Genomic DNA, 26,422 nt, shown 5'->3' with positions numbered 1-26,422 from the left:
CAAAAGAGTCACAGCATTTCACCCTATAATAGGACGAGTGGGCTGGGATGCCATGACCGTGAGCTGGTGATTTAATCCTGATATCTGATGCTCTTACGCATTAAAGCCAGATCGAATATACAAGAGGCAAAAAGGTTCTGCTGCTGTCCATAAGAGCATGCAAAAGTCCAATCACAGTCAAACTCTGTATTAAATAAATGGTACAGACAGCTTACTCTAGTTAATTAAACACTGGCTATAGCACCTACATTTCAATTTCTGTGATCATGTGTTAATCGTTTACATTTTGTATTTGTTTATAAGAAAAGTAGTCATTTTGTCATAGAAAAAAAAACTGAGCATTTGGTGTCCAGCACCATATATGTGTATTTCCTGATCTTTTATCCACCATTCAACGTAACTGATTTCGTTAACATGCATGGAAGCTGAGAGATTAAAATGCAATGTCAATAAACACACATCTCTCTATACATATACACATTCAGGGGAATAGTAGTATTCATACTTATAATAGTACACGTTACCTGACTGCATAGAATACTACAGGAAGTCCAGTCCTGCGCCATGCATCCTGAACCCAAGGACAAGATCGTGATATGTCTCTCTCTCTCTCTCTGAAAAGGTCATAACCTCATATAATATAGATATCAAGCCAGTAATACAGCTTGACTCATGTCACTATTTGCAGAGGGTGAAGTGTGCATGGACAATTAAAGTGTAATATTCTGTAAAACTGACATTACTGTGCTTGAGTGAGTATTGTTTCTGTAAAGTGTTGCTTGATTGTTGGAGCAGATATACATGTATAGATATATATATATATTTATATATGTAGGGTTCCTAAGTGCTAATGTTCACATTATGGCGTGCTTGTCCCTTTATTTAGGGGTTCAAGGTGTTTAAGGTCACTTAAGTGTGCACTTGAGGAAAGGGAAAACCAGGTGTAGTGGGTGGAGGGGAGGTGGAGTTATCACTTGGAGGAGCTGGCAGGCACGTTGATTGACATGGTGCGGCGTGCGTTGGTCACCTGACGCTGCTGGGCCAGGAAGGACTGACCAGGTGGCACCAGAGAGTTAGAGCAGCCGCTCAGACGAGACTCGATCGCCAGCTTATGAAAATTCAGGCTCTGTGCAAGCGTGTGGCGTGTTAGATAGAGAAAGACGTTGATTTGTTGAAGTACAGGAATATATATGTACAATGTTTACACAAAGTCTTACAAAGTTCTTGTTCACCTTATTGTACCACGCAGTCACAATCAGCTTCTCCTCATACTCTCTGAGCTTCGCCTGCTCACACTCTCTCTGTGGAGGACAAGCAACAACAGAGATGTTATAGAGGGAGAGAGGAAAAGATTAAGAATTGAGAGGAAATTAATTGATGACAATGTCATACCTTTTTATGAATTAAAGTCATAGATATTTTTTATCCTTTTATAGTTACTTCTTGTCCCACACTTTCTCTTAAACCTAAACTAAAGAAAATGCTGCTTTGCCATGATGGAAAACTTGAAACAACTGAGAGAAATATTGTAGACTTATTCCACAAATGTGAAATAAATGTCTTTTTACACTTCTCCATTTTTAGCAGTTGTATTAGTATGAGAAATGGATGACGAGGAGCAGCCAGCATACGGGTGAATGAATTGTTACTGTAGAAATCATAACCCATTGTACGACACGTGTGTTAATATAAAGCAGTCGGCGCTACAGTCATGCTGTTATAAACAATAAATTAAAATCCCCTGACCAATCAGAATGGAGAATGGTAGAGCGATGTGGTATAAAACATGAAGTAAGATTTAGACCTCAAGAGCAATTATTCTCTTCTCCTTCTCTGACAGCTGGTTCTTCAGGGACTGGATTTCAGCTGAGGCTGGGTTTAATTTCGGGTCCAGTGCTCGGATCACCTATTAAACGCACACACACACACAGAGACAGACACACACACAGAGATACACACGGAGAGACACACACACACACACCCAGACACACACAGACACGCACATAGAGACATAGACACACACACACCCAGACACACACACAGAGACACGCACAGAGACATATACAGAGACACACATGCATACACACCCAGACACAAACACACAGAGACACGCACACACATGCATACACACCCAGACACAAACACACAGACACGCACACACACACACACACACAATTAAACAGAATTAATTAAACTGTGTTGCTCTCGTTGTTAAGGATTCATGTCCAGCATGTACTGCATGTTCTTCCCGTGTCTGTGTGGATCTCTCACGTAGCTGACACACACACTACACTAAAATATCTCTAGGTGTGAATGATGCTAGCAAACAGCATGCTATTTGTTTCTCATTTCCTCATTCAGTTATTTAGTGTTCAGTTCAAATGAGTGCAAGAGGAAAAACTATGTCATCAGAAACGACTGGACAAGACGCTGTGTGGACATGTAATAAGTGAGAGATGGCAGCTCAGTGGTTGAGGTGTTGTACTGACTGGAAGGTTAGGAATTCACATGTAAATGTAATTTTTGTAAAAACGCATGCGTGTTTCTCTACACAAGTGAATACATAGTCATCTGTTTGTGTGTATCTGTGTGTAATTACATTGCGTGCTTTCTCCAGATACATTTTGTATCGGTCCTCCATCGCTCGCATGTCATCGTCCTTCTTCTTCAGAGCAGCCATCAGTTCATCCACCTTCAGTGCTGCTGGAGAAGCAGATCAACGTCGAATCAAAGGTTATTTCAGATTGACTGGAGTTCAGGTTTAGAGAGATTTACATGTGCATTTAATTCAGTGTGAACAGAGAGTGTGTGCAATTTATCAGTAACATTTAAAACTGTTTATGTAGGATTTTCCCAAGTGTTAAGATTAAAAAAACTTTATTGTCTGTAGTGAAGATATGATACCGCTTTTTATTTTCAGATAATGAAATTTTGAGTATCAGCTGATCTGATGGTGTTTCATTCAAAAACTAAGCTTTAAAAAGCTTCTTTCTAAATGAATCAGTTCATCCTTTACACTCTAAACTTAATAAAGTATGAAGAAAAATATAACATTTATTATGAATTATATAATTTGATTCCAATTGCAGAGGATGCGCCATCTGATCCAACAGTGATGGCAGTGCCGGATATTGGATCAGTGCCATCTTTATTCAAACGTCTTCCTGTATACGTATGATTCGTTTTGTTTTGTCTGACCTAGACTTCAGGAATCTTTTTGTTTTCATGATAAATATAAAGTTCAGTTAATAAATGAGTACATTATCAGTTTAATTAGTTGAGGTTGTATATAGAGAACACAGTTTAAATGCTTGACTGCAAAAAATGGGAATTTTTTTTATATTACATAACAGAAAAAACAACTGCTGTGAGAAGCTTATATTTTCCACTAATCGTGAAGCAGGGTTAATACAGTATGTGTTAATACAGTGTGTGTTAATACAGTAGCTGCCTGCACTATAGAGTGACCTGTGAGCATGAGTGTTAAATGTCAGAGATCAGGATTCAAGCTCAGACTCACAGGATTGAGACACATCCGGCTGTAGGTCCTCCAGCAGCTCCTTCTTCTTCATGATCTCATCTTGTGCTTCATTCAGCTGCACCCTGAGATCAAACACACACACAGCATTAGATTCTGCAATATAACAGATCTCTCCTAGCAAACCAAGCACAACAGCACCACCAACAGTTACAAACCTCCTGACGACATCACAGATCTTAACACAAGAATTTTTGTGATGGGATCAATAAATTCCATCCATCCATCCATCCATCCATCCTGTCCATCCGAGTTTGCTTCCCTCACCCTTATTACAATACCAATGTATTAAGCTTCTGAGGCCTAATATAATACACTAAAATCCAAAATGAAATAATGACTAACTTACATGTGAGCATCCAGCTTCCTCTTCAGGTGAGACTAGGAGAAAAAAAAAAAGCAAGCGTTTCATTGAAGATTCAGATTCAGAAGCTCATCATACTGTGGTGTGTAGAGGAGAGAGATGAGATGAGGAAGCGTGGACTGTACTGTCAGTCACATGTACAGTGTGTGTGAGAGCAACACACTCACATCTTCGGGTTTGGCTCCCTGGGTCTGGAGAGCTTTCTGCAAATCTTCAACCTGCTGCTGCAGCTCACTGATGCTCTCTCTGTTCAGCCTATAAGAATACATGGAGATTTACATGTTTACTGCTAGAGTCACCACCATGATCATTTATTATCATTATCACAAGTTTGTTCTTGGAAATTGGGCAGTTCTGTAAATGTGTCACAGAGCATTCATTAACAAACTACGTGCACGGAAACCAGTTCTTCATACCAATGCTCATGATGATCGTTGACTTGCTAGCATGACTGTAGTTGTGTTCTGTACAGCTGCACATCACAGCACTGCTAGGAGAATGAGAGCTAATATGATTTAAAAAAAATAAAGAAAAACACACCGTACCTGCATTTTAGCCTTATATCAATGGCTGTGTTTAAAATTGCATTTAAAAGCTGTTTGGTTTTGCGATACAATCAAGGGCGGAGTGCATCGCAAATATAATGAAAAGTTTGCTTTTGCGGAACAATTCATTCTCTGTGAAGTACGCACATTTTTCCCACCACAGCTGGCAACGATCCCAGACCCATAGGTTTCCATTACTCTTTCCATTTCGCCAGCTACCCACCTTATCCTTCTAAAATGAGTTTTTTTAAAAGAGAACCCACCACTTCAGTTTGACTTACACTATATTGCCAAAAGTTTTGGGACACCCCTCCATATCATTGAATTCAGCTGTTCCAATAACTTCCATAGCCACAGGTGTATAAAATCAAGCATGCAGACTGCTTCTACAAAATATTTGAGAAAGAATGGGTCACTCTCAGGAGCTTAGTAAATTCAAACGTGGTACCGTGATGGGTTACCACCTGTGCATTAAGTCCATTCTTGAAATTTCCTCACTACTAAATATTCCACGGTCAACTGTTAGTCTTGTTATAACATATAAGTGGAAGCAATTGGGAACAACAGAAACTCAGACACAAAGTGGTAGGCCAAGTAAAATCACAGAACAGGATCAGCGCATGCTGAAGCACACAGTGCGCCAACTTTCTGCAGTGTCAATGGTTACAGACCTCCAAACTTCGTGTGGCCTTCAGATTAGCTCAAGAACAGTGCGTAGAGAGCTTCATGGAATGGGATTGCATGGCCGAGCAGCTGCATCCAAGCCTTACATCACCAAGTGCAATGCAAAGCGTCAAATGCAGTGGTGTAAAGCATGCCACCAACAGACTTTTGTCAGTTTCAAGTTATTTCAGTGACCATTGCGGGTTTTTCTTTCTTTAATGGAAGGGTGCCAACAATTTTGTCCACATGTGTAAATATAGCACTGCAAAGAAAGATCCGATCAGATGTCCAGATACAGAAGCCATGTGACATTGACCAGTGTAAACATGCTGTGTCCTGTTTGGATGATGACCTAATCTGCTTGATCAGAAAACAGCAATTGCATTTTAATGCCAAGTCTAAACGCAGCCAAAGGTTTTAACAACAAAAAAAAAAAGTCTATGAGTGAATATCACCAGCTTCTGAGAAAATCTATGATCACTAAATGTTTAGTCTTTTCACAGATCACCTGTCTAAGATAGAAATGGTTTATATACAGGATTTTACAGGAAACACCGGGTACTGCATCTGTTTTAGTTTCTAGAAGAAAAGTGAGGATAAATAAATAAATAAATAAATAAATAAATGCCATCAGTTCATAAGCAGTACAATTCCAGAGGAAAAACATACATATTAACACATTACAATGCTCCTGTGCTTCTGTACACCTCATTTTGGAAGGCAGATAATATTAATAATGGCTGGTAATGTAATGATTACTGTATATTAATAAATGGCTGTTGCCAATTGATCAAGGTTTACTATATCCAATGGAATATTTAGGCTCATAGCCCCACATTCAGTCACAACACACAAGAAACTAAATGCGCCTTAATTGCACCTGGCAATGTGCATAAATAGACACAGCCCCATGTGTCTTCACTCAGAGAAGCTCAGAGATGATTTTGATGATGTGAGTAAAAGCATATCCAGTATGTGAGTGCAGCTGATCTCAGATATTTAGACATGTACAGTGTGTTACCTGTTCTCAGTTTCCAGCTCACTGCGTGAACGCCGTGCCTCCTCCAGATGCATCTGGAGCTCAGCGATGCGCTCGTTCTCAGAGTCTTCCTGTTGCACTCGCAGCATCTTGTTCTCATGCTGCAAACGAATGAACTTCTCTCTGTTAGACAAAACAAACACACACACACCCAGTTAAAGCCGATATCAAAACTCTCCACCCTGACAGAACATACACCATGAATCATAAACCAATGAAAAACACACAATACCTGTACTCGATAGGCAACATCTCAGCAGCTAAGTTGTCCCGACTCGGACTCCCAGTCTTATACATTTCTGTAGTTTAAAAACACGCAGGAATTTTACATTAATTCCTTCATTCCAGTTGGCAGGAAGCTGAATGAATTTCTCTGCTTTGAATGAGGTGGTTATGGGCTTAATATTTCTCAGAACCAGTCCTAATGATTCATCAGCCTTCAGAGTTTCAAGTTTTCTTGCTCTAAACACACCCGATTCAGCTCAGGAGCTCGTTATCAATACCTCATTTGGATCTGGTGTGTTTGAGAACAGAGAATACTTGGGCTTCAAGGACTGGAGTTAATACCTCTAGGAAAAATCATAATTATGAGGTGACTAGGCTTGTTGTACAGAACAATGTTGCAAGTACAGCTCAGGAGACTGTATATTTGTCGATGAGCCTCCACTTCCTGAATTCAGAACAGTGTCGACAATAAAAAGCCATGTCGGCTACCAGTATGAATGTTGAAGGCAGACGATAAGATTTAAGAAGTAATTTTGCATGTTAACTGTTCAGTACTGTTGATGAGAACCAGATGAATAAGTAATTTCATTTCACTGAATTTCATTCAGTCCCTACTTTCACCACATGCTCTTTTTATTATTATTCCATATGTTCCATCTCACAGTAGCTCTACAGAATCTCATTTGGAGAATTGTGATGTTTGCATGAGGAGAATTCAGTGCTTCATTAATGATATTTTTGCCACGCTACCTTCATGCAATAATTCTAATAACGTACCCGCTTGCAGAAGCTGGTCTTGTTGAGCTTGTGTACAGCGAAGCTCCTCATTGGTCTCTTTTAAAGAGTCTCGCTCAATGATGATCCTCTGGCAGATTGGGTATAAAAACACACACAGTACACTCAAATCCTCATCAAGCATCAAGCTTTCTGTAAATATAGTACTGAGACAAGTTTATACCTCTTTCTCTTTCAGTAAGGCTTCATGCTTTTCCTCAAACTCCTTCATCTCGAAGGCCAGATTATCGGCTCGGCGTGTCTCTTCTGACAACTTCCTGTGAAGCTCCTGGACCTGATTTAAAAATATGGAAATGTGTCCAACTGCACACTTAGGGTTGTGTACAGCACACCTTCCAGAATAATCTTCAGTGTCTGGGTAAGATTTTACACGTTATTTACATATTCATGGACAAAAAAACCCTAAATCTATGAAGACGCACGTCATTCATAGGATAATTCTTACAGATTTAAAGCCTTTCCCCTTGCAATAAGCTGTTGAAAGGAACAAAAACATGAGTACGATCGGGATTAATTTTCTGTGGACGAATTTGAAATGATTGCACATATAATGGACCACTGAGGTTTTCAAATGTTGTATACTAGTATACTTTTATACACAATAAACAGGAAGCCAACTGAACTGTGTGTTATAAAGGCTTAAATGATATTATGGTTACCTGTCTCTTGTATGTCTCTAGCTGGGCGCGAGCAGCGTTGGCCTTGCGAAGCTCCTCCTCCAGACTGACAGTGTTGTGCATGTAAGTCATGTTCTTCTCTTCCAGAGCCTTCATCTGTCGTCTCAGGTCGCCAAGATCCTCCAGCTTCTTCCTGTACGTCTCCACAGAGGCCTCAAGCTTCACCGCCCGGTCAGAGCAGCTCCTACACACATATTCACATGTCAGAATGATAAGCTGACTGAACAGATAAATACAATGACATTATTTTAAGAATGCTGGGATGAAAGCATGCTCAGTTCTAAAATATGTAGAGGTCAATTGAATAAAAATAAACTTTTTAGTGAGTGAGTAACGCACCTCAGTATGTCCAGCTCGTCCTTCAGCGAGCGAGACTCCTCGGCCAGGCTGGTCAGTTCATCATTACGATGCTGAAGCTCCACCAGCTGTTTTTCCAGCTCCTCACAGTGAATACGGTAATCATCTTTAGCGGCCTCCAGTCTTACAGTCACATACAAAGACACACAGAATGCAGAAAAAAAATCATGTATTTCCAGCTTGGAAAGAGAAGTTTGGAAAACCGCAAAGTCGAGTCTGAAGTCTTTCTTGTGCGGGGAAAAAAAAATTGGAAAATTGCAGCTTTGCATCTGACTGTTTTTCAAAGTGCTGACACTGCAGACTCTTTCTAAAAATATTATTAAATAAAACATATATAAATTGGAATAAAACAGTGGATTAGTAATCTGAACTGTCATTTTTGTAGCCTGAAAAGCTAGTACATTGTTTGTGTGAGCTCTGTGGTTGAAAAATACCTGAAGTTCTCCTCTTGGACCTGTTCTAGCTGCAGCTGGAGCTGACTGTGTTTCTTCCCTGATGGAGTGCTGGGATTGTCAAAAGAATCCAACTGACTGGTTCGATCCGTCAGAACGTCGTTCTCCGCTAGGAGGCTATTCCGCTCGTCCTGCAGAATTGCCACCTGTTTACAGGGTCAGGCGTTAAAGTGGCGGTGTAAATAACTATAGTACAGGATCTTGTGAGTAGACATTGCTGTTATTAGCATGAGGAGTCGTTATTTTATACTTGACAGAGATCCTTCTTCAGGTAAGTCGCTTGTAACCAGCAAGAATGTTTATTAATTACAACTGGAAAACTGCAATGTTGTATTCTTCAAATAAATTAAATATAAAGAAATATACTTTAGACAATATCATCTGTACCTTTTTGAAAACAATTCATTAATATAAAACCACTGAAAAAGATTTAAAGCAGTAAAAGTAATCGACTTTGTCACAGCAAGAATGTATATCAAAATGGATAAAAAGTGCAGGGATATTAGCTGATGTTAACCACCGCAAGAGTCTTAAATATTTAATGTCTTCAGTGGGTTTTTTTTTTTTTTTTTGGAAAACAGCGAAAACACAGCCACAGCTTGGGTTTTGTGAGTACATCCCCAGTTAGGTTGTTAGGTTGGTTAGGGAAAGGCTTTAGTATGTTTTCGGTTAGGCTCTACAGCCATGCATTTGGACTTACCTCTCATCACCAAGGACACGTTTATACTCAATCTGTCAAAAATCAGTCAGCAGTGGATCAGTTTACAACAGTGTGAAGACAAGATCACAGTGACTAAATAGATGAAGCCTTAAATGTGGCCCTCATGTTTAGCAAAAACCTTAGTGAAGTGTTTAACTACCTACAGGAGAATTTAATCCAAGAAAATCTGATCTGATGTAGTGTACACATTCTCCAAAAGGTAACACCCTGATTGCTGAGGAATATGAACACTGCAGGAATGAATCTGTACCATTTTCATGGTTGTTATTAAAATGCTTCACTAACAGTCACAGAGAAACATCCATCAGCGTGAGGACTCGACAGCAAAAAATCCCTCATCAATGAATGCGAGGGTTAAAAACCATCAGAGCTCATGGATTCGGTTTCTGAAAGTGCTGCCTGTAAAGCAATCAGTCTGCTTTCGAATGATAAATGGGTCACAAATGTCAGACCTGCCTCTGTTAAAATATTTCATCATGGTGTTTTACACTGTTTATCTTCTACACCTGAGCTACAGGCAGAATATCTGAGTTGAACGACAGCATCAAACCTGGTTCTGTGCTCTCCAAGACACATTTACAGATACTGCAAGACGTTATTGAGCTGAAAGAACCAGCAACATCATGATCACGTGTTTGTCTTTGCCAGGATGCCTGTAATCAAATTCCTCACCTGGATGTCGAGCTCTTGGCAGCGTTGAGCTAGCTCATCTTTCTCTGCCATCAGCTCGCTCAAGTCCTCCAGAGCTTTCTTCAGCTGCCAAACACAAGCATTTTATAATCTTATAAAATACACATCAGAGTCGAGGCAAAGGATCTTTCAGCATGTAATCAGTCACTTAACTCTCTTACCTGTTGATCAACGTCACCCTGTGGCTCCGTCCCAAACTGGGTCATGGATTCTTTACTCATTAGCTGGAAAAATATTTAACATCAGTTAAAGTCAATTAAGAAAATTAATTGAAATCAATTTTAATGTTGTTTTTACAATGGACATTTTTACCAGTACACCAGTGATTTGTTCCGCTGGCAGACTGAATATCAACTTATCAGATATTTTTAATCAGATTTATTGTCACAGGTCTGATATAAAATGAGTCAGGACTTTCAGTGTGAGATGTGTGTTTTTCCCTCTGAATTTTAGAATTTTCCTGGTTGAAGATAAACACATTCACTTTACATGCTTATTAAAAAACACTTGAGGCATCTCAGAGAGCAGAAATGGGTTTGATATCAACATTTACTTCAAAAATAGTTTGTGTGGGAAAAAATAATCACATTGGTTTTTTGGAACTTTTCTATGAAAATATTACCCCTAGTAGGCTAGGGAAAAACAGAAATGTTTATGATACTTTGATAATACTACAGATTTTACTTTCACTAAGGAGTGTGACATGACAAAGACATTCAATACTGAACATGTGCACAATCAAAACAGGCACAAATTCCATTTTTTGGCCTCTGGGGAAAAAAGTTTAAATTTATCCCTAAAGAGCGAGTCCGAGGTGAAGGTGGTGAGGAAAGACTCCCTGAGAAGATATATGAGGAATAAACCTTGAGAGGAACCAGACTCAAAAGGAAACCCATCCTCATCTGGGTGACACCAGAAAGTGAGATTATTAATCGTTTTCCTTCTGTAACTGTGTACTCTATGGTCAAAAAGTGCAAAACACGAAGTCTATTTTGTTTAAGTTATTAACTGATTGGGTTCAAACCTCTTAATGGCAAAATAAATCATACTTCTTATCGATATTCACAACCCAAAGCCTCTGGTTTGTATGTTTAAATATAATGCATTTCACAGAGTGAAGAAATTGTGGAAAAACCAAGCAAATAAAGTGTAGCACAAAGCTGTCATATAACTCTCCTTCTAGCACAACATGGAGTTAAACATGTCAAGAGAAAATAAAGATGTTACTGTAAATCGACGCAGATGTTTTTACCCGAGATGTGAGGAGAGAAAGATACAGCTCAGAGTCGACACCTTTACCAACTACTTGGCAACTTTTTGTTGAGGAAAAAACACAATGAACTACATCATAAATTTAACCAGGACCAGATTGGGTCTATATCTACATCGTCTTCTCCTTCATTCCTTTCCATTAGTCTGTATTAATGCAGAAATTAATGCCTCTAGCATTTTTAGCTTAAAATGACTGCTGCCAAAAATATGGGTCTGGTCACGCATGCTGGAGCTTCCACTTAATAATAAATTCATGACTTGTTAAAAAATTGCCCGGTATAAAAGATATTTATTAATAATATCAACTTAATGCAGACTGACCTCCTGAATGGCTGTCATGACTACATGCTGCACAGACTCCTCCAGAGTCATTATGATCTGGATATACTCTAGAGAAAGAGAGAGTTACTGTCAAACACGTAATAACTAACAAAAAAATGAGCAAAAATATCTCAAATCTAGTCAAATGTATCTAATGTTCCTTATTATAAGATTACTGCAAACCAAATATAAGATCATTAAACCTATTTCTAGGCATATTTGACTATTTCTAAACTTCAAATTTTCTTATTCTACTGACAGCTTATTTTGTTTCTTTCTAGAAATTATGTTTTAAATGAGCAAAAATAATTAGCCAAAATAGACAAAGAAAATTCTGAGCTTAAAAAGAGTTGAATATGTCTAGAAATAGGTTTAATGATTTTAAGATGCGTCCCAAATCGCATAGTTATGCACTATTCTACTCCGTTGTGTCGTATAAATAATGTGAGTAATTTGTTCATACTGAAAATTCCAAAAAGAAGAAGTGCACTTATTGAAATGATAAAAGGAAGTGTAGAATGTTGGACACTTATTTGTCAATAATTTAAAATTCGCCTGATTCTACTATAGCTAGCAGCATCACATAACGTGTATTTGATTTGTGTCAATTGCCATCGAACGGGAAACGGCTTCAACTTCCGTTTAGTAAAAATATGATAGAGACGATATGACCTTTCTGTTTATACACTAGACGCTATAGTACATAGTGCATTGTGTAAGTATGTAGTTTGTACAGTAATCCCCCGCTATATCGCGGTCCCGGTATATCGCAGATTTTTATTTGGAACCTAACTAATTTTCACGATCAATTTTCGCGGTATCCGCAAACCTTATAGTGAATTGTTTTTATGTTGAAATAAGGTCATTTATTAATAAAAATACAATTATTAATTACAAAATATAAACATTAATTAAAATAAAGTAAAATGTTAATATTATATCGAATACTGTACAGCGTAACGTTGTTTAGGAAAGCATGGTGTGGGGATGCTGAAAATCAAAATACAGTACGGCTGGAGAAACGAGTCTGGCCAATCGGAATGCCCCATTCATTTAATCATGGTTGTCATTGGCTGCTGGCTATGCGTGCAGTTGGGGAAAGGGAGGCAGAATTCTCCAGCATCCCAGTTCTTCGCATGTCACTGTCCCGAGTGTTTCGGTTTGCTCCGTGTATGCTGTATTTTTACGATTTTTCTGCAAGCCCTTTAAATGTGATATTTCTACGAATTTTCAAAAAAATCATCTCACTATATGCTTGCAAATGTTTTCTGTGTGTGTTAAAAGAGTGTGGGAGGGTCATTTACGGCTTAAACAATAAAAAAAAAAAAGCATTTGGGGATGGCGTCCGTGTATCGCGGATTTTCGTTTATCGCAGGTGGGTTTGGGTTTCGATAAAAGGGGGATTATTGTACTACGTCATTTGGGACACAGTTCTATATTTAGTTTCCTGTAATCTTTTCACAGGACACAGTAGATATTTTAATTCACTAAGATGTAATTTTTTTGCACTGCAAGCACACAGAGCGGTAGGGGTAATAAATCAGCAGGTGCAATTCAATAAAGTGCTGATTTACTGAATTACTTAAGTAATGGAAATACAGTGCTAGTAGAAATAGTGTAGTGAGGAGAACAGGTACCTTGTTTCCGATCACATTTGACCGCACAGCCGAGGATGAGTTGGAGGAGGCGCCCGAGCTCCACGGGGTCGGAGAGTTCGGCCACGCGCACCACATCAGGCATGGGGAAGCCTGACATCTGCTGATTCAGAACCTAGCACAAAGCACAAAAACACACACATACACAAAACAAGCAAATGATATAGAGGAGATGAATAACATTAAAGGAGGCAAACAGAACGAGAGCGACGGAGAGAGAAAGAGAGGTAGATGTGTTGAATCAGCAAAAACATGGCAGAGGATCACTAAAGAATAAAGAAAGGCCTAGATGGAATTCCTTTGTGTATGTACCAAAGGCACTGCTGTAAGGAGGCAATAAACGATGCTGAGAAGACTTCTGCTATTTGAAAGCATGTTCCTTCTTTTTATGCTTAAACAAAACATCAACATTATAAGTCTCCATCATTTAGTGGTTCTTAAGCTGTTGTAAAACATACCTCGTTATAGTAATCAACAATCATCTGCAAGATCTTCTTAAGGTTGTTCAACTGCAGAAAAAACACAATAGGAAAAAAAGAAAGAAAACCTTTAAAAAGTGCTACAAAACGCATAACAGAAATGTGGATAATCTGCACAGCAGGAGGTTCGGTAGTTTACCTTGAGTCTCAGGTTATCTCCAACATCTTCCTTAATCCGTGTCAGCCAGCTGTCACTGAACCAGGATGGATCTCTAAATAAGAACAGGTTAATGGGGTGTGAAGATTCAGTCAGCGCTGCACTGCATGCTGTCAGTAAATAAATAATCAATTTCTGTAAGGAGAAATTTTAATTATTTATGACTCCTGGAAAAGCTTGTGCCACCAACAGCAGGGAAAAAAAAACACTGTTAAGAAAAATAAAAAAGTAAGGTCTCAACACAGTTGGTGTGAATATAACACTTCATTTGCTGCTAGTTATGTTAATGTTCTCCTGACTTAGAGATACGCTGTAAAACATTTCACTGTATATTTTATATCTACTGTCTTACTCTTTGCTCCAGACGTCATTTCGTGGTACCTGTACAGTGACAATAAAGCTATAATATCTATCTAATCTTATCTTAACTGCACAACAATGTAAATCCTATATGAACCTATATATTATTAAGACTGAACTGTATCTGAGACACATATAGACAGTGATACAGTCCTGCAATGACGACAATCAGGTCCATGAACATGCAGTTGGTAAGACTGGCTTCACTCAATTGCCCCAAGGATCAACACCGAGACGTCTAATGCTGATTCTTAAAACATGCCTCAAAATATATACCTTTAAGATACCGTATGTATGTTGTTTTTGGTGAGTTCTTGATCAGAAGTGTATAAACCTAGCCAGAAAGCTCCAATGTGAGCGCAGGTTTTCATTTCAATCAATCAAGAGCCACACCTGACTCTACTGAAAGCCTGAGATCATCTGATTGAACAGGTGGATTAAGGTGTGGCTCCTTTTGACTGGAATGAAAACCCAAACCCACACCCATCCGGATTCGATTATACACCACTGTTCTTGATAAATATTCACTGTAAATTCATGCATACGATCATCACTGGGGTCCATGTACAGTGACTTTAACCCTTAAGCAGTCTATAAAGAGACCAAATCTGACACAGCTGGACTTCCTGAATGAAGATTTAAGTAACAGACATTTGACCTTCCTGTGACCTTGACCAATGCCAAAATGTAACCAGTTCATCAAGAGGCTGCAAGGGTCAGTTCATTTTACGTTTAACCACTTATTTTTGAGATAATCAAATTAGAATCAAATTAAATTAAAATTACTACGAATTTTCTAGCAACAAACTGACAGACTGAGATTCTGATCTGAGAAAAAAATAGATGGTATGAGAATACTTTTATTTATTGATTTATTTTTGTATCATCAAAGACCGGTGAGACCGGCCATGCTGTATGGTTTAGAGACAGTAGGTGCGTTTACATGGACACTTGTAATCCGATCGTAACAGGACTAGAAGCACAATCAGATTAAAAAAGTGTCAATCGGATGGAATTTGCCACATCTGATTAAAATTTCAATCGGATGGTAAGAGGTGGTTTAAACCATTTTTAGTCCGATCGAGAGGACATGTAAACACTTAATCGGATGGAATATGTTCCTGGAAAGTTATGCGCATGTGCAATGACGTATGACGTACGGACATTGATACGAATGATGTACGGATGTTTTCGTGGACTATGCGCATGTCAAAAGGTCTAATCCGATTCTAATCATGTGACATGTAAACACGCATAACAATCTGATTACTTATACCACGTTCATGTAAACGCTGCGATCGGATTCGTCAATCTGATTGAATTCAGTCCGATCTGATTAAAAAGTGTCCATGTAAACGCACCTAGTGTCACTGAGGAAGAGACAGTCAGAGCTGGAGGTAGCAGAGCTGAAGATGTTGAGGTTCTCTTTGGGAGTGACAAGGTTGGACAGGATTAGGAACGAGTACATCAGAGGGACAGCTCATGTTTGACGTTTGGGGGACAAAGTTAGGGAGGACAGATTAAGATGGTTTGGGCATGTTCAGAGGAGGGAGAGTGAGTATATTGGTAGGAGAATGTTGGACATGGAGCTGCCAGGCAGGAGGCAAAGAGGAAGGCCAAAGAGGAGGTATATGGATGGAATAAATGAGGATATGAAGCTAGTGGGTGCAAGTGTTGAGGATGCTGAAGATAGGGATAGGTGGCCCTGTGGCCACCTCGGAAGGGAAAAGCCGGAAGAAGAAGAAGAAGAAGAAGAAGAAGAAGAAGAAGAAGAAGATTTTTGTATCATCAAGGACATGAGGTGATTTTTGCCTGACTGAGTGAAAATAAACACCTCTAATAAACTCTAACTCAGAAAATCAGGGCTCACAGAAAAATACAACTTGTACATTATAGCGTTTTGTAATTATGACACTGGTGAACTATTTAGAACTGTATTTTCAGCAGAACTTGAAGGCAGCATTAGCTCCTGAACATGAACAAGCAAGAAACATCTCTGACAAACTGTAAATTAAAAAAACTGAACTGAATAAATTTATTTTGAGCTTGCTGTGACCTTTATGCTATTTGGATCAGTTCCAAAATCTAATCAGTTCATTTGCTGGTTTCAATAATAATTTCATCAAAATCCTACAAACATTCAATCGCACATTCTTGAGATATCGAAGCTAAAGTGGATCTCGGACGGACGGGGAACACGATGGATCCACCATCAAAACATTTCTTACTAAGAGTGCATCCATGTTCAAGTAAAACCCTTAAGCAGAATATCCACAATTCAGTGAGTGCTGTGAAATATTCAGGGAGGAAAACGCTCCCTCAATAATTACAAAAATAAATAAATAAAATGGGAGAATCAGAGAGAGGAATGAAAGATGCACTTACATCTGATGCAGAGCCTGTGCCATAGCAGCACCGGTGGTCAGATCCTCCACTGTGGTACATGGTGCTGCAGTGTTAAAGGTTTGCAACTGAAGACATACACAAACAAAGCAAATATTACTGATTACATGCATGCAAATATCCACGTGCATGCAGAATCCACCCTCACTCTCACAGACTGCTAGAGAAAAGGTAAATTCCACTCGAAGACAAAATCAAAAACCCCAGACACTTCTGTTTTTTTCCCTCATGTTAATCAGTTAATCCTGAGCCAGGAGTAGAAACACTGCATGGTCTGTTTTATGTTTTGTGTAAGCAAAAGAGTGTAGCAGCTTATAGAGTCCTGTTGTATAGACTGTGCTTTGTGCTGTACTGTCTCAGCGCTGACTTATAACACACCGAGTCAACAAAACCCACTGATCTGTGGTCCGTTTAATCCGTGCTGATCGAGGAACTATATGGCCAACATGACCTTCACAGGAACTGGAGCTGTGAATCGCTGCATTTATATCAAACTGTGCATATTTAATTGATACATATTCACAAGAGTAATGGTGTTTTTTAATCTAATTTTGCAGCAGTAATTCTAAAACTATTATACTGGATCCCAGAGAATGATGTGTACATACACAAACACAATACAGTCTGCACTACTGGGACAAAAACACACACTGTTTGCACACTGTATAGTTCAGTATACATTCTATAATATTCTATATTCTATGACACATATCTCCATGTAACTATGTTATTTGTCTGTCTACGATATTTTATTATACACTGTTTTTTTTATTATGTCTTTCATTGTTTCATTGTTCTCCTGTTTATTGTTTCACTGTGGAAAGAAAATCATTTCACAACACGTGTATGCAATATAAACGTGACAAATACAGAACCTTGAACCTTGTTGTCTTGTCTGTGACGTTTAACATACAGCTCTTGTGATTACAGCGAAAACTATAGACCGCATACCTGTCGGAACCAAGCGTTCAATTCAAAAGCATGTGCAGGTCAATGCACACAAATGTATTCCATTTTAAGTGGGTTAAATAAATGGCAAAATAATATAGTGATATCTAGATAAGAAATAGAAATATGTATTTGAACCCTGTGTGTAGAACCATGGAGTTATGGAAATGGAAATGACAACAGGTTGTTAACATTTCACTATTAAATTATTATCCTAACAACACAGAGCACTTATTATAAAGATTGCGGACACCTGAATACCACTCATACACCGATCAGTCATAACATTATGACCACCTGCCTAATATTGTGTTGGTCCCCCTTTTGCTGCCAAAACAGCCCTGATCTAACATGCACTGTGTATTCTGACACCTGTCCTTCAGAACCAGCATTAACTTCTAAAGTAATTTGAGCAACAGTAGCTCGTTGGATCAGATCACACGGGCCAGCCTTCGCTCCCCACGTGCATCAATGAGCCTTGACCGCCCATGACCCTGTCGCCGGTTCACCACTGTTGCTTCCTTGGACCACTTTTGATAGATACTGACCACTGCAGAGCAGGAACACCCCACCAAAAGCTGCAGTTTTGGAGATGCTCTGATCCAGTGGTCTAGCCATCACAATTTGGCCCTTCGTCAAACTCGCTCAAATCCTTATGCTTGCCCATTTTTCCTGCTTCTAACACATCAACTTTGAGGACAAAATATTCACTTGCTGCCTAATATATCCCACCCACTAACAGGTGCCATGATGAGGAGATCAGTCTTATTCAGACACTGATGTTGTAAAGGTGAGATTCAGTCAGAGTTCCAGTTCACCCTAGTGGGGTTGAGTCACGGTCAGGGCTCAGTGCAGTTCTTCCACTACAACCTTAACACGCCATGTCTTCATGTCTGGAGCATGGTTTGTACACGGGTACATCATCATGCTGGATCTGTTACAGCACATACAGACATTTTGCATAATCGTGTGCCTCTAACTTTGTGGTTTGGGGAATAAACACTTCCGGGTGTGATGGTCAGGTGTCCGCAAAGTTTTGGCCATATAGTGGCTGCTGATCAAAAGTTATGAACGCATCATGAGACCTTCCACGTATATCCTAGGGAGGAGCAATGAGATAATAATGCAAATGTTTCGTGTTAGTAATTCCTGCAACACTTAGCAAGCCGGCTAGCGATCTGTCCATGCATCATGAGCTAAAGAGCAAGAGTTATAATACAAACCTGTGTGTTTACAACAAAACACGCATCAGATGTGAGATATGAATGTCTTCACTAAGCTAGAAACCTCTTATAATGTGTGCTCCAGAGTAATAAACACGATGCACATCCGACTACCTGCGACAGGTAGTGACATCGTCATTCATTTAAAAGGCTAGATAAATAACCCAAGAGCCGAAGGACGCTCGAGGGACCAAGGCGGATAAATGACTTACCCAAATAATCAGGCTCTCACATAACACCGTTTTGTTCAAATCCATCTCTCCCACCGTCGCAGCTCGAACATATATATATATATGTATATATATTTATTTATATATATATATATATATATATATTTTTTTTTTTTTCCGTTCACCTGTCAACAATGCGCTTCCCTTTTCCGCTGCGTTTGACCTCACCTGGAGGCGGACGTTCCCGTCGGCGCGCCGCACGCCCGAGTCTGCTGTGCGCGCGCACTGTTTCTGCCGTAACGTGTTCGTGAATCGGAGCGGCGCAGTGCGCGCGCGCTCCGCTGATGCGGATTGGGGGATTGACGGGATCAAAGCGCAGGACTGAGGAGTGAAAAGCCAATTATGCCTTGAGTTCACGAGCAAAGAACAGCCAATCAGAATGCGGCACGAAAATGCATGACACTGAGGTCATGCACTAAAAAAACATATATACAGAAATCGTTTATTTCGGTAAAAATGTACGTAATTTAACTAGTATTACTAACCTGGTAAATTACCTGGTAAATTATCAATAAGTTATAAGACTTAACAGACTTAACAAAATAAGAGTAAAGTTGAATATAAGGACTGTAATATATAAGCTAATAATTGTAGGTGTGGAAAAATATTACAAAATGCAATAAAATAGGGGGAAGCAGGACATTGCAAATATATATAATAAAGTTTATAAAGTTTATAAAAATATATAAAGTTTATACAACGTCTCAGGTTTTTTGTTTTAATCCAAAATAAATCATGTCAGATGTTTTTTCAACGTCAATGTGGTATAACAGCCAACAAGTGAAAACAAATTGGGGGAAAAATGTACAATAACCTGGTCGTATAGGTTGCACACATTTTAATAATAAGGGCATCACATTTAAATTCTTGTTCAGAAGTAATGATCATACAGTTGTCATGGATTTAGTTATTGCGATTAAATCCTAGATAAAGATCAGCTGTTTCTGTAGGATTTTCTTGACACCTTTTAGGTTTTATCTGACTCCAAATGGCTTATAAACATGTACCACGAAACACCATGAAGGCTGTTATTGTCTTGAAAATGCAGCACGACAGTAACATCAACAAAGAATGGATCATCCCTCCAAAACTGAAACATACCAGGCCAAGAGGACAGTGGCAGTGGACACTGCCGATAGACCTACAGCAACATTAAAGGAGCTGCAGGGATATCTGGTACATACTGCTCACTTGCATGTGACAAGAATCTGATAATCTTCACATGTCTGGAGGCTACATGGAGACGCTTTCTCACAAAACAAAAACATCCAGACCCACCAAAATTTTGCTGAACCCATTTAGCTAAATGTATTATTATCTAATGAGACCAAGCTGGAATTGTTTGGTTCAAATGTGAGAAAGCTTTTCATCCAAAGAACAACATTCCTACAATGAAGAATGGTGGTGGTAGCATCATGCTACTGGGCCGCTTCTCTCTAGCTGGGGCTAGATCTTAAAGTGAATCAAGAAATACCTGATATCTATTTGGTAAAAGTGAAAAAAAAAACACTTTTTCAGAGAGAGGAATAAGATGACAATGAGCAGACTGGTTCAAGCTGACTAGAAGCCTACATTAATTGAATTAAACACAGAACACATTGAGTCTTGAGATGGATAGGCGATAGATGGAAGGCCACATCAGGTTCAAAAACAGGAATGAAAGGCTATAGTGGGCACAGGCTGAAACTGGAGAGTTGAAGAATTGATGTTTTGTTTTTTTCAGTCTTCATCTGTCCAGAATCCACAGTTTCCACAGTAGCCTCAGACAGCAGATGTTAAATTCATATAATGACTGTTCCTGTTTAATCAAGATCATTTATTACAGAAGAACTCTTTTAAAGAGTAAATGAAGGCACTGTGCCACTGTATTCTACTGTAGTAAATTAAATATACTGAAGAAATATAAAATTTAATATAAGAGAGTAAGCGCTTGCTTTACAGTGTTCTTGAGCAGATATAGCTATTGCGCTCAGGCCAGGAGCTGTTGAAAATAACCTGTAAACTTAACAGGGACTTGGCATTCACTGCAGCTGATGAAATGCGGAGCAGACCTGTGACATTCGCTCCTGAATGAACGTTAACGCTGGACTTTTGCCATATTTGGCCCTGCAAAAAAGTAAAATGTGGCAAGTTGTTTATTTAGCAGTCGATAATCCACATGCAATCAAGGTCTTGTTCAATCAATAGCTGCTATTTATAGCCGATCTGACCTTCTACATTTTGGCAAATAATGTAGAAGGTAAATATTAGCCTGGGAGAAGTTTTATTAAGAGGCTTCACAATAGGTATGGAATCAGAGTATGCAAAGTAAGGGACACTTAAATCTTTTACCCTGTGTGAACAAAATGTGCTTATAAAGTAAAGAAGGTGAAAATAGGATTATAGATTGTATCTGAAAAGAACTGTGTGGACTATATAAACTATTTTTTTGCCAGTTTTAAGTCTATTTTAAGCTTAACACATGTTTACTGCGTGTTTCAAGCACATGTGGATGATTAAAATTATTATTAACAAGTTATAGGCTCAGAAAGTGTCTTTGTCTATGTGGTCACATGACCAAAATAAAACGTCTCCTAAATAAAGGAGATAATAAAACAAAGGATGGGAGGGGCACGACTTACTTTATTGCTATGACCTAGAAGCGTATAAGTTTTTCTTCTGATTTTTGTTTTTTTTTACATTAACATTAACACAACATACTAACACCATAAATACACATGATGCAATGGGAGGTTTTTCTATATTTCATTGAGCCACTCTTGAGCTATCTTGCATGCAAAAAGGCCACTCCGAAGGCCTCTAGTTAATCATTCACCTGCCTGTCAAATTTATTGTGCAGGCTGATGCAGTCAGAAAGCATTGCCTTCTCGCCTTACACTAAGACGCACACACATGCACACCTGTCACAACTCCTACAGTACAACAGGTAAGAGATGTAAGCGTTTATATGTGATTTATAAAACCTGAAGTATTACATCTTACCTTAGAATTTTCATTAACATGTGTTAATGTGCATCACTACTGTCTAAAATATCTACACAAATCATAGCTTCTTGCTTGCATATTTTACATCAAATTCAGCAGCTTAATAGCGTTTCACTGTACAGATGGTCGAAATGTTTATATCACATATAGACAGACAGGTTAGAATGTTCTGGCATAGCGGATGTTAGTGTTGTTATCAAGTCACGCATACTTTAAACTGTGTAATAGTTTGTTGGGGCAATAAGGAACACACCTACAGTATATCAGTTACAGAAGAAGGCTTGGCAGGTCAACATCATCACGTGTAAAAGCGTTGACTAAATTCTGAAGGCAAAGCTTTCTTTCAGGAAAGCTTTTGGAATTTAAATATGCATTTTAATAAGTTATTTTGAACTGGCTTGGAAAAGGGTTTCGTTACAAAGCAAAGAATAATTAATATAGAATAATATGTTTATAGGGGAAATACAGTTTTTTTTCATTAAAAAGCTTTTTCTGGTAAATCATTATATTTCAAAAATTATGTAATATGAGTCAGTCCTTAAGCAGCAATCCGTGACTACACTGCTTTGAGTCATTCTGGGAAATCCAGAATTGTTAATCCGGAGATGTTAAACATGTTACACTTATACGTAATTTATACTTTTTTTTAAAAAAACTCATCATTGATCATAACATCTTCTGCATATTACTCGTGTACATGAGTTAACTGATCTAGTTGATGCCGAAAACATTTTATTGACATTGTATTTTCTCACTTTTGCAGGTTTCTGTTGATTTCAGAGGCTGACACACAAGCAAGAGTTAAGGTGAACACACACCAGACAACACATGCAATTGTGTTAACTAACTAGTTTTATAGGTGTTGTGTATCTATTATCCAGTAAAAGTCATTAAGCTAAAAGGCCAGATAATTGTCAGGTTACATCATCCTCATTAGGCAATGAATGTGTACGTGAGAGAGTCTTTGACCGTGTGTACTGTTTATAACCACATTATCGATGCAGAATGGCTCTTACTTGAGAACAGGAAGAGCACTACTTCCTTTTCTGATATAACCCAATAAGGAAATGAATATTCATATCAGCTTTCATCAGAGTTTCTTACTTATCTTAAGTTTATATTTTTCAAAATAAGACATTTTCTAAATCATTCTACTTTTCAGGATTCTCAAACAGACATATCTCCGGGTAGAATGGATGTCCACTGTCCTGTATGTTTACATGTAGCCACCTTTCCTGTGGAGACAAACTGTGGGCATCTCTTCTGTGGTGAGCATCTTACACACACTGGTGGCTTCTAGTCATACTGGGTAATCTGATCTACAGTGTGTCTCATAAGGGTCCATTCATAGCTGAGTTTATGTGTGAAAGCACTACATCAGTTTCGTTTCATCAGTGACTTGTGATTTCTCAGATTGGTCCACAGCCTTTGCAGCACTTCTTGTCTTTTTGAATTTGTTAAGAAGTTTGGCAACAGTGTTGTGTTTGATGTGCTCGCTATCTCGCTGGTCACAACCTGGTGACAGCATCCTGATCCAGCCATAAGAATAATTTCAATATGTTCTTCTTCTTATATATATTATAGATGATTGTACAAAAAGTAGTTAGTTAGTAGATCACAGCATATGGCCAGATGGCCTTTACATTTTTGAAGGAAATATACAGTTTCAGAGTCAAGTATAGAGAGATTTTTTCAGATTTAGCACAGACTCTAAAAAGACCTGATCTCAGGTCAGTGTGGTGAGTGAGAGAGAGAGAGAGAGAGAGAGAGAGATGAGGTGTGGGTGTTCAGACAGCATGGAACAGACTCTCACCAAGTGGAGCATTCGGCAGGTCATGTGGCTCCACTACAGCATGTGTTGCGGAGTTTAATATTTAACTGTTGCCATAGCAACCAGAGAGAGAGAGAGAGAGAGAGAGAGAGAGAGAGAGAGAGAGAGAGAGAGAGAGAGAGAGAGAGAGAGAGAGAGAGAGAGAAAGGGAGAGAGAGAGTGAGAGAGAGAGAGAGAGAGAGAGAGAGGTGCTAGTTAAGGATAAAGGAATGATGAGAAAGTGTGATCTGTCTTCCATATAAACACACTAGCACAAATGGGTCAGCAGTAATGAGTCTAGGCTGAAATGTTTGATCACACACTACATTTTTGCTGCATTGAACACTTCTTCACTAAATTAACAATCTTTCCTCAAATAATGTGGCCTATCATATACATATTCATTTCCTTTGTGTTGAAAATAATAGCTACGGTGCTAATATGATGCATTGTACTCAACTGACCTGAAAAATACACATTGCTTCTAAACACATAAAAGAGTTATTTTACAGTCAACTATTGAAGATTCTGTGAGGAAAAGCCAACATATCAGAGTGTTGGAAATCATTGCTCAATCAGGTCAACATACACTCTTAGCAACTTGACCTGATCCCAGTCCTCTAGTATATATGATAAGCTGTTTAACCAGAGAGGCTGATAAAGCCCTTAGCAATGGCAGCTATGCAGCACTGGCCTTTGAGACCATCAACTTGCTGACCTTTCATTCACGTCAAAGCCTTGTCCTGGTGCCTTGACCCAAAATACAGGCTTCACCATCATATTTTGTTGACTAATAAATGAAATAAATGTGAGTACTGCCAGAGCCAGTGATCCAAGCTTTGTCACAAAACGCAACATACATAATCTTCATGACAAATATTATTATAGCATTATAGCAATATCTATAGAAATCTGTAGAAACACAAACCTCCTCACGTGCCTCCTGATAGCTCGGGTATGCAAATGAGTGTTTGAGGAAATGTTTCAGGGACTAAATGTTTTTTGTTTAATATTTACACTGAACACTTATTTCCCTTCATTCTTCTCGGTTGACTTCATGTAGTCTCTGTAATGGAATGAAATGAATGAAAAAAGGAATTTATAGAATTGGACATAATATTGGTTTATATTGAACCAATATAAAATATAATCATTAATAGTAATTTTTCACTTAAAAAATAAATAAACCATATGTGAGCATATGTTTAAGACACATGTTTAACTTAACCCTCTTGACATTAAACACAAGTTATCTAGGTCAGGGCGCAAGGAATGTATGAAAAAAAGCTTGTATTTTCATGACGTAATTGTTCTTTATGGTTATTGAGGTTGTGATTATTTACACCAGACAATAATCTCTCTCTCTCTCTCTCTCTCTCTCTCTCGCTCTCTATCTAGCTCCTTGTCTTATATCTTACTGGAAACACAGCTGCTGTTTAGAGGCTATCAGCTGCCCTTTGTGCAGACAAAAGGTATTAAACACATAATAAAAGCACGCCCCTTTAACACAGATGTAATTTTACATAAAACTGTAAAGAGTACCAGTCTTTGACAGCCTGTTTATGAGTACTAATTCGATAGAGATTTCCTTCTTTCTTTATTGACATTGCTGTATTTTTGTATTTTCTAGTTTGTTTCATATTTGTTTTCTCTCACCTAGGTGAATGTCATGTTACATCTGTTCCATGAGAGCAGATCAGACAGGAAGGAGACAGAGGTACTGGGCCATGTTAGAGACTATAATAAACGCTATTCCGGAGCACCACGAAGAGTGAGTTCCACTTTTTTTCCACTATTAATTTCCCAAGAGACAGATTAATTTTTTTATTTAGTTAACTTTTGTATTACTTGCTCTCATGACACTACACGTTTTCCTCTGCATTTGTGATGGATGGCATTGGTTACTGGTAGAAACACAAAAACTACAGAAACAATAAGATGTTTTATTGATAATAGCTGAAACCAGTTTTACATGGCTACCTTTGTATTCCTCAGATTAGTGACTACGTCTTTGATGCCCCTTTCTTCATGCTGCTTTTGTTCCGTGCTTTGGGAAACATGGGCGGTTTGGTGTGGCTCTTCCTGCTCAGAGTGGCAGTGTGTGGATTCGGGGCAGCTGCATCCTTTGTGTCTCCCTTAGAGGCTCTGCCTGGACACTTCAGTGGGGCATTGGGGCTTTTAGATGACCTAGTGGTAGTCTTTCTCCTCCTCATCGCCATGATTAACATCCACCAGCAGATGGTGCCAGAGAGGACGACCAGGCAGCACACTGCGGAGCATGGAATACTCTCGGACATGTTGTAACATGGTGAGGAAAAGATGCTGGATATCCGAGAAGCACCATGAGAGAATTCTTTTACAAAGGAGACATGGGACTACCTGCATCATCTTTATCAAACTCCAGCACCCAGCAAATATAATCAACAGCGTGTTTGTGCATCTTAAAGCATAAAAAAACACCTCTAAGAGCAAATTGTTATGTCTGTATCAGTGTTACACATTGGTCTGAAGAG

General features: G+C 38.7%; 2 protein-coding genes across 4 annotated transcripts; one reads left to right on the top strand and one right to left on the bottom strand.

Moving 5' to 3' along the window:
- Window positions 1-368: 368 nt before the first annotated feature.
- hook1 (hook microtubule-tethering protein 1) lies at window positions 369-19,277 on the bottom strand. 3 transcript variants are annotated; one of them, XM_058379414.1, is made up of 22 exons: window positions 19,097-19,277; window positions 16,696-16,781; window positions 13,933-14,005; window positions 13,773-13,823; window positions 13,297-13,429; window positions 11,660-11,727; window positions 10,228-10,290; window positions 10,049-10,132; window positions 8,638-8,801; window positions 8,186-8,326; window positions 7,829-8,030; window positions 7,333-7,443; window positions 7,152-7,239; window positions 6,382-6,448; window positions 6,132-6,272; window positions 4,070-4,157; window positions 3,888-3,919; window positions 3,521-3,603; window positions 2,600-2,700; window positions 1,805-1,906; window positions 1,233-1,301; window positions 369-1,126 (listed from the first exon to the last, which is right to left on the bottom strand). In XM_058379414.1, the coding sequence occupies exons 1-22, from the start codon at window positions 19,139-19,141 to the stop codon at window positions 971-973; spliced, it is 2,148 nt and encodes a 715-aa protein (XP_058235397.1). In that variant the 5' UTR covers window positions 19,142-19,277; the 3' UTR covers window positions 369-970. The 3 variants fall into 3 exon arrangements, with proteins under 3 accessions (XP_058235397.1, XP_058235396.1, XP_058235399.1); XM_058379413.1 differs by having other exon boundaries at window positions 2,600-2,703; window positions 19,097-19,276; XM_058379416.1 differs by lacking the exon at window positions 19,097-19,277 and adding an exon at window positions 18,885-19,013 and having other exon boundaries at window positions 2,600-2,703.
- A 2,689-nt stretch (window positions 19,278-21,966) lies between these two features.
- On the top strand, window positions 21,967-26,415 carry si:dkey-183n20.15 (RING-HC_RNF170 domain-containing protein). The gene is made up of 6 exons (XM_058379533.1): window positions 21,967-22,040; window positions 22,863-22,905; window positions 23,262-23,367; window positions 25,308-25,381; window positions 25,570-25,680; window positions 25,905-26,415. Exons 3-6 carry the CDS (start codon window positions 23,292-23,294, stop codon window positions 26,211-26,213), a joined length of 570 nt encoding a protein of 189 aa, XP_058235516.1. The 5' UTR covers window positions 21,967-22,040; window positions 22,863-22,905; window positions 23,262-23,291; the 3' UTR covers window positions 26,214-26,415.
- Window positions 26,416-26,422: the final 7 nt, after the last annotated feature.

This window comes from Hemibagrus wyckioides, linkage group LG25 (genome assembly GCF_019097595.1).
Source record: "Hemibagrus wyckioides isolate EC202008001 linkage group LG25, SWU_Hwy_1.0, whole genome shotgun sequence".
Classification (NCBI taxonomy): domain Eukaryota; kingdom Metazoa; phylum Chordata; class Actinopteri; order Siluriformes; family Bagridae; genus Hemibagrus; species Hemibagrus wyckioides.
This window is presented reverse-complemented; position numbering and strand designations above follow the sequence as displayed.

Coding starts and splice junctions, on each gene's coding strand:
- hook1 (XM_058379413.1), bottom strand. CDS start 19,141: ATGGATTTGAACAAAACGGTGTTATGTGAGAGCCTGATTATTTGG. Junction 13,824..13,932: donor GAGATAACCTGAGACTCAAG/GTAAACTACCGA, acceptor TTTTTTCTGCAG/TTGAACAACCTTAAGAAGAT. Junction 6,449..7,151: donor AGACCAGCTTCTGCAAGCGG/GTACGTTATTAG, acceptor TTTAAACTACAG/AAATGTATAAGACTGGGAGT.
- si:dkey-183n20.15 (XM_058379533.1), top strand. CDS start 23,292: ATGGATGTCCACTGTCCTGTATGTTTACATGTAGCCACCTTTCCTGTG. Junction 23,368..25,307: donor CTGTGGGCATCTCTTCTGTG/GTGAGCATCTTA, acceptor CTCTCTATCTAG/CTCCTTGTCTTATATCTTAC. Junction 25,382..25,569: donor GCCCTTTGTGCAGACAAAAG/GTATTAAACACA, acceptor TCTCTCACCTAG/GTGAATGTCATGTTACATCT.